This window comes from Coenobita brevimanus, chromosome 23 (assembly GCF_032717465.1).
Source record: "Coenobita brevimanus isolate Jiangsu-jjx chromosome 23, ASM3271746v2, whole genome shotgun sequence".
NCBI lineage: Eukaryota > Metazoa > Arthropoda > Malacostraca > Decapoda > Coenobitidae > Coenobita > Coenobita brevimanus.
Window position 1 is genome coordinate 1,666,650 of NC_136976.1, and position 19,258 is coordinate 1,685,907.

Consider the following 19,258-nt stretch of genomic DNA (forward strand, 5'->3'; position numbering starts at 1 on the left):
TCACCATCCACTCGCACCGTAGCCCTAGCTCCCTCGTACATACTCTTCACAGCACTCAACAAGTTCCCCTCCACTCCATATATTCTTAGTACCTTCCACATACCTTTCCTATCTATTCTGTCATAAGCTTTCTCCAAGTCCATGAAGGCAGCATACACTTTCCTTCCCTTCTCTAGATACTTCTCCACTAAACATCTTAGAACAAATATCTGATCTACACACCCTTTTCCCTTCCTAAATCCCCCTTGTTCTTCTCCAACTAGCTCCTCTGTCATATGCCTAACCCTATCAATGAGTATTCTACCATATATTTTACCAGTCACACTAAGAAGGCAAATACCCCTATGGTTACCACATACTTCTCTCTCCCCTTTTCCTTTGTACAGAGGAACAATTATACCTGATTTCCAGTCCTCTGGAACCCTTCCCTCTTCCCAAGCCAATCTACACACACATATATATATATATATATATATATATATATATATATATATATATATATATATACTGTATATAAATCATGTAGGTTAAAGCTACTCAACACATTCTGGTAACTGGACCAACAGCTCCCTGCAACTCTCTCGGAATCTCAGATATCTATAACCCTGCCTTTCAATTCTCTAGCCAGTTATTGGCACTGTCATAAAGTAATTATCACCTCACCCTCCCCCCCAACTGACTAACACCTACCAGTCAACCAACACCCACTAACTGATCTTCACTTGATCATAGGAAATATCTTTTATTACTCGTCATTCATGATTATTCCTACTGACTCTTAATAAGCAGTTGGAGAGCCTGGTCCTATATAATAATCTTATTTGACACACGTACAGAAAGATGCTAACAATCATTCAAGAACAAAGAAAGACTATAATGCACTGACTTAACTCCAGCACCTCTGGGAATAACTCACTCAATATAATATATAATGTAAAAAAAACCTTTCAAAATATCAGATAATTATCTGCATAGGTACATAATCGGCTAACAAAGAACGCAGGTGAAAAACGCTAGGTACATGGCAAAACACAAGAAATATATACATAAAAAAGTTCCATAAACTCTTAGGAACAATGATTTGAAAGTGATTTATTTTCAACTTCACAAATAATCGGTGTCATGCAAATCTTGAGGTTACGCAAAGCGAGGTCATTCAAACCAAACACTCTACAGGAAGTCTGAAGTCTTTGTTATATACTGTTCGTATACACCTGCAACATCATGTAATGCATTGAAAAACATCATTCCTTTAAAACCTACGCATTTACTCATATTAATCTGTCACACACTGTTTTGTTCCTAATACGGAGAGCAGAAAATGCTCAGAAAACTATTTACAGGGTCAGATGAACAGAGCGTGGCACAGCAGGCCGATAAAATATGCATCATATCCAAAACTTCCTGAGTTACAGCTCTTGACAGCCGGTCCAATGCGTAGCAACTAAATTCAGACAACTTTTCGCGGCGTGAAATCGGAAAATATTAGGTATTTGTTTGACATTTCATACAAAAGATGAGGGATTCACTTACCACACTCCTCCTGTCACGGCGAGTCCTGGATCGATGCGCAGGAAGTGTGCGCAGAACACGCCAAACTCAAAACTCACGCATATATTTTTATTTATACTGTGTCATGTCTGTATCTGAAGTCAACAAACAACCTACTTATATTAAAACTTAGTATGATGGGAATGTGAGTTCAAAATCTGCTGTAATTCAGTGTTTATATTTGTGTACCACTGATTTCGTCATTGCTGCAATGTTGCCAAGTTTGAGCTTATGTAGGAGGAAAGTTTTCTTTGAGTTTTACGCAAATGCCAATGAACGTATGAAGTTTATTTTACAAAAAAGAGAAGATTATGATGAAGAATGACAGTTACTACAATCATGTTCTTGCAGAATATTCTTAAATGACATTCAGCACGCGTAAAAAAACGTAGTTTTTATTAAAAGAAATCTTTAAAATAATAGTATCTTTAGTTTTAGTTAGTTTCAGTATTATTAAAACACTGTTGAAGGTGTGCAGAACTAACTGTTAAGCAGTGCAATTTTTTTTGAAGAACTGTCAAAAATACGAGAGACTGTCATTTGATTTGATGTGATGTCATGGGACTTGTGTTTACAGTGAGAGTAGGAGGAGGGTACCCCATTTATCGCTCTAGTCTTTCATAAGTTCTTCCTAAACGACATATTAAACCAGTGTGAACTACCTCAAGAGGATGACGTCACCAGCGGGAGGAGGACCCAGGAGCTACAATTTCAAGATCGTTCTGCTGGGGGAGGGGTGTGTGGGCAAGACCAGCCTGGTTCTGCGATACGTCGAAGATAAATTTAATGACAGACATATTACAACGTTACAGGTACAGAGTCATGCTGCAGCAACGAGTTTGGCCACAGTAGCTACTGAGAAAGGGTTATGGCCGCAGAATAACCTTGGACCACATTGACTTCCCCTTTCCTCTTTTTTTTTTTTTTCCTTGTACGGTAGTAGTTGCACCCATTTTCTTTGCAATATGTTTTCATAAATAGTAGTATGGAGTCGTATGGCCTGATGGTGAGTAGGGCTTTCAGAGAGAGGGAGATAATATAGAAAAGATCCTCACAGAATCAGTTACATATAGCATTTTGGATAGGTTAACATAAGATCCTGAGATGAAAACTGTAGCTCATATTCAAGTATCAGTTTTTAATCTGGGTACAGGGTTGGTAAAGTTTAAAGCCATGATTGCTGTGAAAGGCCATGGTATACACAGAAGGAAGATGTGAGCTGTTCAGGGTTTAAGTAGTAGTCCATTTGGGGCTTAATCTGCCGAGTGATTTCAATTGCGGGAGGTTAAGGGGGACGTAACTGTCTTATACACAAATTAATCTCATGCATTACCCTATCCTCTGCTACTTGGCTACCCTCCCAGCAACACACACACACACACACACACACACACCTTCTCTCATACCTCAACACCCCATCCCTCCAATCTCATCCTTGGTCTTCCCATTTTCTATCCATTTTTTACAAGGGGGATAGCAGATTAATTTCCTCCCAACTCTCATTTTTCAGCAACATACATTTAACTGCTATTAAATCCCTTATGTCAACCCAACAGCCTGGTACTTTTTTTAATTATTATTATTATTATTCTAGTTAATGCCAGATAGATTTACTCAGATTTGATAAGACATCCCTGGGTTTTAGAAATATTTAGTCTCGGTAATATCCCTTCAGTTTGGGTACATTAATTTTGTTTATTATGACTAACACCTTTCTCGGAACACCTGAGAAAGTTGTAAATAATATATAGTTTGTGGTAGGTGGTGGCGACCGTCATCCACTCACTTGTTGTAGGGCTGCCTACTTCTTCTTTAGCCTTTATCATTCTTTTTCTGTGCCTACCCTCCTCTCTTCCTATTTCTCCCATCTTTCCTGTCACTTCTTATTACTTTTCTTTCCTTTACAGGTGGCTTTTCATTGAGTGACAAGCCAAATGGTTTCCTGTAAGCCAAGAAATCATTTACAACGCCGGGTGGTAACCATATAACCAAACCATACGTGCTCCCTACGTGTCAATAAGTGGGTTGGTGGAGGGTTAGTGTCCCTCCCCATAAAACAAATAACTCAAAGTCAAATGGCCACCCCTTCTGGGATTATGGCGTCTGGCAATAAATAAAAAGATTTGTGGGTAGTAAGGGATGGAAGAAAGGGCAGTACAAGTGAGATCTATAATTACTGAATGAATGAATAGGAATACACTTGGATGGTATGGACGTATAAAGAATGTATGTGGCAAAAAAAAATAAAAATGTTTATAAAAGCAAACTCAAGGATAATGTTACTAGTGCCAGATTTTATGTGGAAGGGAAGAAGAGTGGAGCAGTATACTGTATTGAGGGGAGAGGAGAAAAAAGAGTGGAGTAGTATATTAAGGGGAGAGGAGGAAGAGTGGAGCGGTATATTGAGGAGAGAGGAGAAAAAAGAGTGGAGCGGTATATTGAGGGGAGAGGAGGAAGAGTGGAGCAGTATATTGAGGGGAGAGGAGGAAGAGTGGAGCAGTATATTGAGGAGTGTGGAGGAAGAGTGGAGCAGTATATTAAGGGGAGAGGAGGAAGAGTGGAGCAGTATATTGAGGAGAGAGGAGGAAGAGTGGAGCAGTATATTGAGGAGTGTGGAGGAAGAGTGGAGCAGTATATTGAGGGGAGAGGAGGAAGAGTGGAGCAGTATATTGGGGAGAGAGGAGGAAGAGTGGAGCAGTATATTAAGGGGAGAGGAGGAAGAGTGGAGCAGTATATTGAGGAGTGTAGAGGAAGAGTGGAGCAGTATATTGGGGAGAGAGGAAGAAGAGTGGAGCGTTATATTGAGGGGAGAGGAGGAAGAAGAGTGAAGCAGTATACTGGTAAAAAAGGAGGACGAACAAGAGGAGTGTTAGAGAGGTATGTGAGGTTGAAGTAGAGGCATTTTTGTCATGATCATCTCTTGTTTGGAGTTCCCTCACCCACATACCCGAAAGAACAACATATTGTTGTATGAATAACCTGAACTGAAGATCTTATGCTAAAAAGAAAAAACACCCCATTACCTCATACTTATTTCAGTAACTCCTTTGCAGGCTTCCTTTTTAACTAAGCGAGTTAATATTAGTGGTAAGAGAGTCAACTTGGCAATATGGGATACAGCTGGACAGGAGCGATTTCATGCACTGGGACCCATTTACTACAGAGAATCCCATGGAGCAGTTCTGGTCTATGATGTAACTGATGAAGACTCGTTTCAAAAGGTAACGTATTTCCCTGGATCCGTTATTCTTCAGAGTAACCATGGTAGAGCGATTTGGAGTGAAGGACATTCATTGCCGTACTGCATGTTTGATGTTTTTAGTCTGACAGGATAAAAAAGTAGGCGATACAATAAAGATGTTAATGAAAGATGCAGAGTACGAGAATCTGTTGAAAAATTTGAAGTGTGAGTGCGTAGGTGTTACAGTCTGGTCACATAATGGGTGTGTGCATGAGGCACACCGATGTAATTGGTTAAGTTCTGCAAACTTTCATATTTATATTTTATATATAGAGTATGTGCAGACTAGAATTATTACTAATCCCTTTACAAGACCAATGACCCTTTACCCCCAGTGAGCGACTTCTCAACCTAACCTTAGCCCATTTTCTATTTCATATTTACCCTCAAACTCCTAGACTGCATACCCTTCCTCCACTGCACCATATTTGATATCAGCCATCAGCATCAGATCAGCATGTTAAATTAGGACTGGAATTCCTACAGTGTGCACCACCCTAGATAATGTCTACTTAATCTGTTTCTGTCCTTTGTTTTTCCTTCCTCGGCTTTTCCTTTGCTTTCTCATAACATTGCCATATCCAGCCATATTGAGGGAGCATACCACATTTCCCTCTACCACGGTCTTGAAATATCATATCAGTAACAACATTTATTGTATCTGTCAAAAGCAAACCTATATGCTTTGATTTTTGGTGGTGTTATGAATTGTTAGGATGGTACTTGAATTAATAACATTAATACTTATTTTTTTTTATTCACATAGGTCAAGAATTGGGTCCGTGAACTTCGAAGAATGTTGGGAAATGACATTTGTCTTGTCATAGCTGGAAACAAGATTGATTTAGAGAAGGATAGACATGTTTCGCTGGAAGAAGCCGAAGAGTAAGTAGTTCTATCTATCTATCTATCTATTGCCAGACGCCTCAATCCCGTTTGGGGTGGCCACAAACAAATCGCCTCCAAGTCGCCCTGTCCCCCGCCATTTCACTCCCCTGTTCCCAACTCACACCCCCCTCTCTCATATACCTCTCCATCTCATCCTCGGCCTCCCCCTCCCTCTTTCCCCCTCCACCTCACTCACATACACTCTCTTCGTCAGTCTTTCACCCTCCATCCTCTCCACATGGCCAAACCACCTCAGTGTGTTCCTCATAACGCTTCCTATCACATCCACATCAACACCACAACGCTCCTTTATATCCTCATTCGTCAGCCTGTCTCTCCATGTGACTCCACAGGCTCCTCTTAAATAACTCATTTCCACGGCTCTCACTTTTGACTTGTGTCCTTCCAACAACGTCCAAGCTTCACTTCTGTACGTTAGAGTTGGTATTACAATACTGTCATGTAGTAACTTTTTCACTTCCATGCTCACTTCCCTGTTTCTTATCACTGCTTTCAAAGAACCAGCAACCTTTCTTCCCTGCTGTACCCTTTCAAGCACTTCACCCTCCAAACCTCCATCCTTACTCATCACACTACCCAAGTACTTAAACGTACTCACATTTTCCAATTCCTCACCATCCAACCTCGCTGTACATTCACTGACTTCACCTCTCTCAAAGACCATCACTTTACTCTTCCCTACATTCACCTTTAGATTCTGTTTCTTACACACTCTCTCAAACTCATCCACCAAGCCTTGCAGCTCCCCTTCGTCTTCACTCAACAACACAGTATCATCTGCAAACAACAGTACAGGGAGTTTTCAAACACTATCCTCTCTCACCAGGGCCACTCCAACATCCACTACCCTACCTTGTACCTCTTTTATTACCCCATCCATGTACAGATTGAACAACCATGGAGACATTACACATCCCTGTTTCAACCCAACTTTCAAAGAGAAAAATTCACTTAGTTCACCATCCACACGCACTGCAGCCTTCGCACCATCGTACATACTCTTCACAGCATTCAACAACTTCCCATCTACTCCATATATTCTTAACACTTTCCACAGTCCTAGTCTATCCACCCTGTCATATGCTTTCTCCAAATCCATGAAAGCCGCATACAACTTCTTTCCCTTCTCTAGAAACTTTTCCACTAAAGATCTGAGAATGAATATCTGATCTACACAACCTCTTCCCTTCCTAAAGCCTCCCTGTTCTTTCTCTAACTCTGTCAATAAGTATCCTACCATACACTTTTCCTATTATACTAAGAAGACAAATGCCCCTATGATTACCACACACTTCTTTTTCCCCTTTTCCTTTGTACAAGGGAATAATTATACCTGACTTCCAATGCTGTATATGTGGGTACCTGTGCTCTGTTTCCATGATCCATAATTTGAAGAAAAAATATTTACTAACTACACATTATACCATTGAGAAAAATGCTGAAATTCTGTACCAGCAAACTGTTTCCAGAAATCATCCAGGATCTTTTTTATGTTGAATACGGATTGAAGACACATTGTATAAGTAAGATTTAGCATATTCCCTTGATAAACCTCTACATTGATAAGTTCATCATCACAAACCATAGCATTGTATATATTTTGATTATGGATGTAGGGGAGTGAAAGTTGAGGTGGAAAATTTATCAGGCGAACTCATTACTGGATACTTATATGGCACACCAGGGTACCTAACACTAGCTAAATAAAACAAAAACACACACACACACACACACGAGTTAACCATTACTCGCTCTGTTTTGTATGCAAATGGTCAGCTTTGGAACTGTCTTCCTCAGTTTGTTTTTCCCACAGTGTGTGACCTCCAGCCATTTTAAATGTCTAGGCATCTTGGAATAAATGCATCCTGAATTTGGCTTTTATTTTAAGAGAAGTTCTGCTAGCTCTCATCCATGAGTTCTTTCATTTTTACATTATAAAGAAATGTTGGGTCTTCATTTACACACTGTATATTTTGTGTGTTGATGACAGTGTTTTTTTTTTCCATCAGATATGCAAAAGAAGTTGTGTTGATGATAGTGTTTTTTTTTTTCCATCAGATATGCAAAAGAAGTTGTGTTGATGATAGTGTTTTTTTTTCATCAGATATGCAAAAGAAGTTGTGTGTTGATGACAATTGGTAATATTTGTATAATAATCTTCATGTACAGACTGTACATTTTGTGTGTTGATGACGATGTTCTTATTTTTTTCATCAGATATGCAAAAGAAGTTGGTGCTTTCCATTTCGAAACGTCGGCCAAACAGAACAAGGGAGTGGAGGAATTGTTTCTGGAGCTCAGTCGGAGGATGCTAGACACCGCCACGACCAACGACCAACAGCGCATCAACACCCTAACCCGGCCAAACAGCCGCAACCTGCAGATTGTTGACGACCAGACTCCTGCCAATCCCCACAAATCTTCGTGCTGCTCCTAATGCAATTTTATACAACAAGTCCTCGCTGTATGTCGCATTTTCAGACTCTCCCTTTTTACTCTTAGATCCATAGTAAATAAAAGAAGAATTGCCTTACTAGAGCTCCACTACTACCTATAAAGCTGAATGGCCAGTTCCCCCAGTTCACAAGTAAGTAAATCCAGTACAAACCCTGAATTCTGTAATGCCTGATTCCAAAGGCATTATGGAAAATGGAATATTTTGGAGAGTGGAATCATTATAACTGTGTGAAAATCATTAATTGAGTGATGTGAACAGTAAATGCAATGAAGTACTTTTTATTAGAAATTTATCAACAGCTCATATACATTCTACAGAACTTTTTCTAATACCATATGCATTGAATGACCAAGGACATAATTATATCAGCACTTCTCAGTAGCATGAAAAATATATTGGAAATCTGATGTTCAGGTTTGGGAGTTTGTACTGTATCAGTTGTGTGGAAAAACTTGCGATATTCTGGAACACATCTCTGGCATATAACGAGGATTTAGCAATGGTACACACATGTACATATAGTTTGAGGATTTAACTACACACATAAATACTTGTCCTAGCGATTACTCCAAGTACAGAGTGTTGGGGGAGGTACTACTCTGTATTTTGTATTGCGTATTTGGAAAGTTGGAAAAACCTTTTACAGTATTTTGTAATAAATCACTTAGCAAGGAACAGGTGCCAGATCCATAGAGTTTTATATGCTTTAGTACTCTAGAATATGATGAAGAAATACATACAGTTATCATCAACCCTTCCAGTTTGGTGAGGAAATATATTCAGTTATTTTTGCTACATTTGGATTAGTTTATTTACAGTGGAGGAAACTTCACCCTTGCCTTAGATGTCAGGACAGAGTAGCTTGGTCCTGGGCTCCTGATGCGGCAAAGAAGGATTGGATGAGGGAGGGATAGATGGAGACATGTAGTGAAGGAGTTATTTAAAGCTGTGTCTATCCCATCCAGTTCAAAACATCTCTCGTAAGTGAGAAGCAACAATCCAGCTGTAGCAAAGATGAGTATAAAAGATGTTACTACTATCCAAGGGGTTGAGAACATTTTATAACTACAGTAATTATTTGTTACCTCAGATACAGGAGTAGTAGTAGTGCGGTTTTTCATATTACGCAACACTTTATAGTATACAATGAAATATATCTGTATAAACTCAAGCTGCAAGCATGTTTGGTGTAATGATAACCTGCAGGTACTTTATATATAGTTGTATCATATGTATTGTACTCCAGTCATATTGAATTCTCTGATTGTACCCTCTTGATTTTGTGCCTCTCGGATTTCCGTGTTCCTCCTTTATTGTCTCTCTCTCTCTTGCTTTATTTATTACTGTGGCATTGGTACCACTCTGTGATATGAAGAAGAAAGGAATTTAAGTTAAGGTTATGTTTTGTTTGCCTCTGTTTTGTGGTGGTAAAAACTAAGCCCCAGATTCTTGCTGGATAAGGAGGCTTCCCAGCTGCCCTTCTTGACTGTTTATTAATACATACACCACCTTCATATTCCCTTGTATGTTATTTATGCACACTAGCTGTGTTAGTGTGAAAGAGACACAGAGAATGTAACAAGAGGGTAGTGAGGTGAAGTATTCAAACTACAATCAGCCATTCAACCTACATCAGCCATAAGATACCATGGCCAACCCCTTAAGACGAAACATGACATCAGTTTTATATTAGATTAGATCAGCATTCAACTTATGGAGGGATTAATGAAGGCTTTACCTAATCCCTCCTGTTCAAGAAGTCTGTGCGTAAAGTAATTCAGATTGTACCCTATTCAAGCCATCTAACAATTTGATTTACCTTAAGCACAGACTTCTTGAACAGGAGGGATTAGATAAAGCCTTCATTAATCCCTCCATAAGTTGAATGCTGATCTAATCTAATATTAAAATGATGCCATGTTTCCTCTTAAGGAGTCCCTGTATTGGGGGTGGCCATGATATGATTGATGTTTCCCATGGACTGGAAATCAAAACAGGCACCAGAACCAGCTAATTACTTGACAGCAGTTGTTGGAAGTTGTTGGGGAAAAAGAAATCTGAGATGTGTAATAAATTTGCAACCATTATGAGAGTTCAGCTTGGACTTCGACTCGGTGTACAGTCACTTAGGAGGGTCGTTGAGTGACTTGACTTGTGGCTGAATGTCTCCTGCCTAAGAGTGATGATTGTGTGGCTAGTTACCAAGCTGTCAGCCACACTTCACTCTCATGGTAGTGCCTTCCCAGGGTTAATGCTTCAACAAATGGTCTAGTGGCAAAAAGAATGGAATAGAAGTGATGTATTGTGGTCAGGCTAAAGGGGATAAGGAATCATGTGCTGGAAAACCTCCTAAGCCAACAGAATCCAACCCTAAATAAATCCACCTGTTTAAATGTACCCAATGCCACCCATGTCAGTGCAAATATTGAGGGATTGTTTTTATACTCTCTCTAGGCAGCTGCGCTGGAGCGCCGGAAAAATCACACAGGAATTCATCTTTGACCCCTTCACTCCGATGACTTATTTTTATTATTGATTCGTGTTTCCTTTAGGCTGATTTGTTTGTCGCAGGAGAGCATTTATGAGCTAAATTTCTCTCTCTCTCTCTCTCGCCAGGGTAGCAGAAATATACAAAGATGTCATCGTACTGAAGGGGTGAAGTCTTGATCAAGGTCGACTACCTATCATAGAACAAGTGTGGCATGTATGTAATGAAGATAAAGATTTCTATATCGCTCATAGCATGTATATATCTCTTAATCCTTTGTGTTATGCCATTTATCTATCTAGGCTATCCATTTGTTGCCAGACACTTTAATCCCAGAAGGGGTGACCACAAACAAAATGCCTCCATGTCGCCCTGTTCCCCCGTCATTTTACTGCCCTCCCCCCAGCTCACACCCCTCTCTCTCATATACCCATTTGTACCACATATACTTGCTTCACTGTGGACACTGTTGGCTTGACTGATTTTAAGGATTTATATTTTGATTAAAACATACATAATCCTAGAGTGGTACTAAGAATTATATATACAGCAATTTATGACTCTCTGAACATTATTGATTTTAAGAAGCACTAATTCAGTAAAGAAGCATTTGTGTTCTAGTGGTCTGAAACGTCCTATTATGAAGTTTGTCATTATTTTTATTAATGATATATAAACTTTTTTAAATGCAAGGAAGAAGGAATGAAAGACCAGAATCCCGTAAAATTGTTCCCTCTAAGAAAAAACAAAGACGAGATAATGGAGAGCCAAGTAAATGATGCTGATGGTGAGTTTTTTAATTCAGGGCATAACAAGTTGTAATTTCTATCCCTCTCCCCAGTCCAAGATGACTTGCCCAGTCCAAAATTACTTTCCCAGTCCAAGATGGTTTTCCAAGTTCATTATGCCCAGTCCAAAAATACCTTGCCAGTCCAAGATTACTTTCCCAGTCCAAGATGGCTTTCCCAGTCCAAGATGGCTTTCCCAGTCCAAGATTACTTTCCCAGTCCAAAATTACTTTCCCAGTCCAAGATTACTTTCATCCATCCCTCCATCATCCAATCCTACGTTGCCCCATGAGGAGCGTAGGAGCCTGGGACAAGGCAGTTGGTCCTGACATTTAAGATGAGAGTGAATGCCCAGTCCAAAATTACTTTCCCAGTCCAAGATTACCTTCCCAGTCCAAAATGGCTTTCCCACTCCTAGACAGTTTTTCTGATCTAAATGAAGTACTGTGTGATAAACCAGAATAAACCTCACAAAGTCTAGTGTTTGAAGGGAGGTTATTACTGTTCCTTGGGTTTGGGAGTCCTGGCTGTATCTAGTAAGCTGGCAGGAGTAGACAGCAGATAAATCATGTTAATATTTGCATACCATTTGGACAGTGTTTGAGTGTAATATAACAGTGGTGTGTTGAATTAACACAGGCAGAGAGGAAGAAGGACTGTGTTGCAATTAGCTCTCTGGTACTGTTCACGTGTCATCGGTCTAACCCTGAATCGTTGTCCAAAATTCATCATCAGTCAGTCATGTCATCGTCATCAATCATCATCATCATCATCATCCAGACCTCCTTTCCCATCCCTTCCTCTAGAGAGCTGTAAGAATCTGGACAGAAGGAGATAGTAATTAAAGTTTGCCCAGTTGAATGAGGCGCACTCCCAGTCACTCACCATTTCATTTACTGTTGACAAATGACTGAGGATTATTTCACCTCAGTGCTGTTCCTCATGCAAAATTGTCTAGCCATAAATTTCATATGGAAAGTTTTGTTCAGTTCATTTTGTGTATAGAGCCTTGGTCACCTAATGGAGGCCGTCTGTGCTGCTCAATCTCTGTCAGCCTCCCTATTCAGTCCCTCGTCCCAGGTCTTTTTTGGTCTTTCCTCTCAGAACCTTACCCCCAACGTTCACACTTTTCTTTTCCTGTATCCAGTTTTCATCCCCCATCCTATCCACATGCCCAAACCATCTCAGTCTACCCCTCCTCATCACAACACCAATACACTCCAGTCCCATCCATCCTCTCAACAGATATGAAGGGCTGAAGTATGTATGGAGAAGCATTAGACAAGGGTTAGATGATGATGATGATGATGATGATGATGATGCACTCCATTTTAACCCCTTCTCTCTGATGATGTATTTTTCTATATCTGTCCTGTTTTTGCTACACGAAAAAAAAAAAAGACTGAAAATCTTGGCCAAATTAAGGTGAAAAACAATTAGAGTGATTGAGCGAGCCAGTACCACACCCCTTCAGTTTGAAAAATGTATCTTAAGGTGAAGAAAATTGGAGAGAAGAGGAGAATGAAAGCATAGGTCATTGGAGTGAAGGAGCCAAGCAAATGAAGTGTGTCGTATGAAACACATATTCCTGTGAAATGAAGTTAAAGAGTTTTGAAAGTTTAAAGTGTGAATGGATGTATGGTCTATTTCACCTTTCCTTGCAGTATGTTGATAGTTCTTTTTGTATGGTACTTTCCTGTTCCAGCGTTTTAATGATACCTGCTGTACTCTTTTGTGTGAAGAAAGGGATATGATGATGATGATGATAAGATTGTCTTGGTAGGATTCAGCATCTCACTCTCAATTTTTAAAAAGGAAAACAGAAGTGGAAAAATAGGATATCAGATGGCCATTATATGTTTTTTAGAAAAGTTCTCCCCTAAAGGCACACACTTTTCATTATATACAGGATTTTCTAAGGATTAAATGATGCCCTGTGTAGCAAGACATAAAAGACAAGAGCTTTACAGTGGTGCAGTGAAATTTGTAATAGCAGGAGCTGATTTTTAATAAGAGGAAAGAATATTGTGAGGATGATAAATGGCAGACACTATTGAACAGGTATTTAGCTTGTGTTATTGCCTGTCTTTCAGTATCCAGTGCATTATTTTGGCTAAAGAAGAAGTTTAAACCAATAAATAAGAGAGAATTACTGCTGTTTACTGGTAATATATCTGACATAACAGAAGCGCTGTACTTTATATACAGTATATATGTTTTTTACTTATGAGTAGGTACAATGCCTCAGAGTGCTCCTATCCCCCTGTGATAACTCGTGCACACTTGTGGTTGAGTTGCTGTGCTATAATAAACGTAATATCTGAACAACCATCCACGTGCACAGTTCACAGTAAGTATTCCATTATGCACTTATTCAGCCATTGCGATGCTGCCAAGTGTATATCAGAAATCACGGGGGAGAAAAACACTTTGAGGCAGCTGTGCATGATTTCCTGAAACCAGTGATGTTAAGTGTTTATGAAAGAACAGTTATGTGATGTATGTAATGATGGTGTTGACAACATTATAGTCTTCTCCAGCTAGACGGGCAGTTGTGTTATGGGATTGGCGTCAAAGCACTGACTTTTTTTTCAAAGGGGCTAGTTGTTTGAATACATGGGTACAGTGGAGTGATTTTTTTTTTTTTTTTTTTTCCAAAGCATGATTAAGAGGAGTAATTTTATGAGTAGTTTGTAGAATAATAAAAATCTGTTTAATTTTCTCTCTCTGATTTTGTCTTCAGTAGCAGGCACTGATTACAAGCTATGTTAGAATTGTATGCATGTTCCCGTGTATAATAAAATCTTATTTTCTAATTTGTTTAAAAATGCATTATCACTGGCAGTTTAATATGATTTTCTGATAGATAATATAATCTATCTATCTATCTATCTATTGCCAGACGCCTCAATCCCGTTTGGGGTGGCCACAAAAAATCGCCTCCAAGTCGCCCTGTCCCCCGCCATTTCACTGCCCTGCTCCCAACTCACACCCCCCTCTCTCATATACCTCTCCACCCCATCCCTCCATCTCATCCTCGGTCTTTTATCTGAGACGTTAGGTATTCATTTTTTTCCAACTAGTCAAGCATAATGCCTACCACTGCTTGATATAAAAACAGTGTACAGTATTGTAATGTACAGCAACAAAGGTATACATCATCTGAGCTTCTTGATGAGATGTAGCAGTGACTGGATGGTTTTGGAAGCCTAAAAGACTTACTGGTAATGTTCCTGATACAGTCGAATCAGATTGTCAAAAGTTCAGTAATTTTGAACCAGTACAGTATAATATGAGAGGAGCTTCCAGGAGTAACTCTGAATGTGCAGACTCAACAAACAGGGAATATGGAGGTTAGACAACAGATTTTTTTTTCTTTTTTACCGATGGCACCTTTGAAGTTCCTCGACAGAACAGCATCGTAGAAATAATACGAGATGCTTTGTGGGGTAACTCTAAAGGCAACATGTGTCCAAAATTCTGTGTTCTGTCTTTCATTTTCAATCTCTCTCTCTCTCTCTCTCTCTCTAGTTGCTCCACACAGCCCCCCATCAATTCAGTTTGATCAGTGTGCATTGGTTTATAGAAAAAAGTGTATTATGAAGTCAGTGGCAAGCATTTGTGTAGGATTATCATTTATGTAGTTTGAGTTTATGAAGTGTACATCATTTTTTAATCTGCTAATCAGTTCCAGGATTAGTATGAGCTTCAAAAGGTACCCTGTATTATTATTATTATTATTATTATTATTATTATTATTATTATATTTGTCTATTTGTTTATTTATTTATTTTTTATTTTAGTATCAGGAGGTGTTTCAAGGATGAGCATTAAACACATTAGCATTGCTGCTGTTTTCTTCACATTCAAGCTGGCTATGTCTGTTCATCTTACCTTTCTTGCACATACCATTGTAGGGGATGGAGCTTGTAAATTATGGTAGAAATTAATAGGTACTTTTACATTCGTGTTAATGAACGTAGTGGGTAAAACAAATTACGGTAAATTCTCAATTATCCGTTGTCATTCAGCCAGGCCCAATGCCAGTTAAAGCAAAATGGCGGATATTGCATAGTACCCCCCTATTGGCTCAATATTTGACATTGAACCAGATATTGCATCACTATCCGTCTTGAGCCTCTGTCCTAACAACGGATTAAAAGCTGAAAATTATACATAAAATACAATAAAATAATGATACAGTCAGTAATACAGTAATTAAGGGCCGGTTGGCTGCCATTTACAAGCTGGTTGATATACCTCGATGCCTGATATTGCATAGATCCCCTGGTTACGTCCTGTTTTGGGGCTGGATATTGCATTATTATTCCAGATGTTGTGTTAATAGAGCTAAGCCAGCAGCGCCGGATGTTGCGAAAATGGATAATTGAGAGTTTACTGTATTTTAAGCATCCCAACTCCTTACAAAGTCCGTAATGGTCAGTTTACAGCTTGCCAGTTGGTAAAAATCCTGATTGCAGAGCTGTTACTATTGCTGATGACAATGCTTCAGTAATAAGGAGTACAGTATATTATTTGCTACTATTTATATTAGTTTAAAGATATCAAAATGTCCAGTGAGGGATAAACAGTAGTTTCCAGAGCTGTGGCAGGTGTGTAGATCATGGCTTGTATTCTCGTTGGTTAAGGAAGCTCCCAAACACCTCCTCCTATGCAATTTATTTTGCTTATTACACATTGTCAGTCTTTTCTGTGGTGCCTAAATAATTCTATTATCGTCATACTCTTCTTAGTACAGTATTCTTGTCAGTTAAAGAAGCTCCCCAACACCTCTTCCAAAGCAATTTATTTAGCTTATTAAAACTTACCCTTCACTTCCGTGTTATTTAAATCATTGTAATATCACCTTAGTCTACCTACGTGCAAAATGATATTAACCAGCCGTATCCAAAAGTAAATCACTAAAGAAGAGATGTTAGAGTTTACTTACCTGAGGAGGATGTGGACCCATGTGTATTGCAGTTTGGCAAAGCTTGACAGAGAAGGCATATGAGTACAATTTACCAGTAGATATGTAAGGCACTCACAAACTTGATAAAATTATATGTCAGAGTGACTGAAAGGTATTTTGTATGTGTGGTATAAGAGGAAAACTAGAGCAGACTATAAAGAGTGATTATGACGAAAGTGAAGGATACAGTATGTGAGGATAAATGTAGCAGGTCAGAGATGTGTGGTTACCTTCAGTTCGTGTTGGGGTGCGACAGAGATGTGTGCTTACCTTCAGTTCAGTGTCAATGCTGATGGCTCAAGAAAGATGCCCATGACAAGAGGGATGGGAATAGGTGTGAAACTTTTCGTAGTATACAGTGATGCATTTTTTAAGTATAAATGCATAGCGTAATGCACTTCTTTTGAAGTAAAAATTCATAAACTATACTTTGTGCACCCAACTTCTCCTTAGAGTCATACTGTACCTTCCAAAACAGGTTGTTGATTGTAACTATGTAAGGTAATTTTCATTGTTGGTAAATATGGTGCTCTGTGACAGTTTGTTAATATTTATTTAGGTAATGGTGGATAGCGTTCAGTTTTATGGACTACAGTAAACCGTCACTATCTGTAGTACAATATGCAGTATACAGTGCATAAGTTACTGTGGTCACTTAACATCCAGATCACTTGACATCCTGTTTTTCAGAATGTATCATGGACGTTTGTGGTAGGTGGTGGTGACCATCATCCACTCACTTGATGTAGTGCTGCCTACTTCTTCCTTAGCCTTTACCATTCTTTTTCTGTGCCTGCCCTCCTCTCTTACTATTTCTCCCATCTTTCCTGTCACTTCTTATTGCTTTTCTTTCCCTTACAGGTGGCTTTACATCGAGTGACAAGCCAAATGGTTTCATGTAATCCAAGAAACTATTTACAACGCTGGGTGGTAACCATATAACCAGACCATATGTGCTTCCTACGTGTCAGCAAGTGGGTTGGTGGAGGATTAGTGCCCCTCCCCGTAAAATAAATAACTCAAAGTCAATTGACCACCCCTTATGGGATTATGGCGTCTGGCAATAGATAGATAGATAGATCATGGATGTTAAGCGGTGCATGGCTGTATTTATAAAGAATTCTTCAGGGCTGGACAAGTGTTAACTCTCATGGACATTTCTTCTCTGGTACTGTACTTCATTCCGACAACACAAGACAGTTACAGTCATCTAAAAATGGGTCACAGGAGCATATGAGAGCCAGTATTGTAACCATTAATCCTCTCAAAATTGGGACAACTCTAGTACTCTGTTCCATCTAAAACCAGACAGTATATTTGGCCAAGAATCATGAACCTGAGACTACTAAAACTCTTTCATGATCAACAACTCTAGCACTGGTATTTTCTTCCAGCTAACGAGACAATTTATTCAGCCAAGAATAAGTGACAGGAACCTGAGTCTTAACCCCTTCAGTCCAAAGATGTTTTTTCTTGCTTATTCTTGTTATATCCAAATGATTTTATAATAACTTAGGAGAGATGTTTAGAAGTAATGGGGTTGAAGGCTGTCTAACTCCTATGATTCAGGAAATTCTCTCTTATCAATCTATCTATCTATAGCCAGATGCCATAAAACCATAAGGGGTGGCCGCTTGTCCTTGAGTTAGTTGTTTTACGGGGAAGGACGCCGACCCTCTGCCAACCCACTTGTTGACATATAGGGAACACGTACGGGTTGGTTATATCGTTACCACCCAGTGCTGTAAATGTTTTCTTGGCTTACAGGAAACCATTAAGCATGTCTGTCAATATAAAGCCACCTGAGAAGGAATGAAGAATAATAAAAAGTGACGGGAAAGATGAGAGAAATAGCAAGAGAGGAAGGTAGACACAAAAAGAATAACTAAAATCCTCTGAAAGCAGCAAGAATAAAATAAAAAATAAATAATCGGAGAAGGGGTTAACAATCATCACCTACAACACTCTACTGCACTGAAGCTGTGTGGTATCCTAGTTTGGGGAGATTTAAACAAACAAATATCAAAATGTATTCTATTTGTTTCATTACAGCTTTAAGTATCTATAATCAGCAAGGCAACAGACTTTTTAATCCTTTACAATTTGATGAATGCCTTCCTTGATCAAGAATAATAATAGCTCTTTACCATCACTATACTCTTTTTACCCCAACTTGACCCCGATTATCATCCTTTTGTGGCTAGTCACAAAGCCTGACAAAAGGAAAGGGCAATACCAAAGCCTTTACAGCCTTTCCATTGCACTGCTTCAAGGCTAACATCACATTCTAGGGTTAATTCATTGTTACAACTGTGCATTCAAGAGGGAGAGAAGGCAATGTTAAGCCACATTAAAGTATAATGAGTATAGTTATGGAACAGGGTGTAATATATATAGGGTGACCCATATACAGTATACTGCTCCACTTCTGCTCTGCCAGGTGATGTCTCAGTGTTGTGGGGACGGCTCAGTGTTATCAGTATTTACCCGACGTCATTAATTCATATCCTTCACCAAATGCCATAACCACGCCCACACCAGCCAACTGAGCTGTCCCCACAACACATGAGGTACCGTTGCATCAGTAATTCATTTCCTGCACCGAATGCCACAACCAAGCCCGCACCAGCTGGCTTAGCTATCCCCACAACACACAAGGTACTGCCATGCTGAGTTTCTGCTGGAGAGCTAATATTATGGACCACCCTGTAGATGTCACATTTTAGGTTCAAATAAATTTTTCTAGAGCTCCTTACCTATGTCACTACAGGTGATGTAATTTTCACAGACCGGGTTGTATTAGCTTTCTTTTTAAATTTACAATGGATTGTTTTTGCATCACGAGGAGGCA

General features: G+C 39.3%; 1 protein-coding gene across 1 annotated transcript; it reads left to right on the forward strand.

Moving 5' to 3' along the window:
• The first annotated feature begins 2,133 nt into the window (after positions 1-2,133).
• Rab21 (RAS oncogene family member Rab21) lies at positions 2,134-9,857 on the forward strand. Its single transcript, XM_080267100.1, has 4 exons — positions 2,134-2,363; positions 4,605-4,772; positions 5,559-5,677; positions 7,919-9,857. The coding sequence occupies exons 1-4, from the start codon at positions 2,223-2,225 to the stop codon at positions 8,136-8,138; spliced, it is 648 nt and encodes a 215-aa protein (XP_080123226.1). The 5' UTR covers positions 2,134-2,222; the 3' UTR covers positions 8,139-9,857.
• Positions 9,858-19,258: the final 9,401 nt, after the last annotated feature.

What these genes read in the sequence shown, in the direction of transcription:
- Rab21 (XM_080267100.1), top strand. Translation starts at nt 2,223, where the DNA reads ATGACGTCACCAGCGGGAGGAGGACCCAGGAGCTACAATTTCAAGATC. An exon ending in ATGAAGACTCGTTTCAAAAG is followed by an intron (nt 4,773 to 5,558) that starts GTAACGTATTTC and finishes TTATTCACATAG; the next exon opens with GTCAAGAATTGGGTCCGTGA. An exon ending in TCGCTGGAAGAAGCCGAAGA is followed by an intron (nt 5,678 to 7,918) that starts GTAAGTAGTTCT and finishes TTTTTTCATCAG; the next exon opens with ATATGCAAAAGAAGTTGGTG.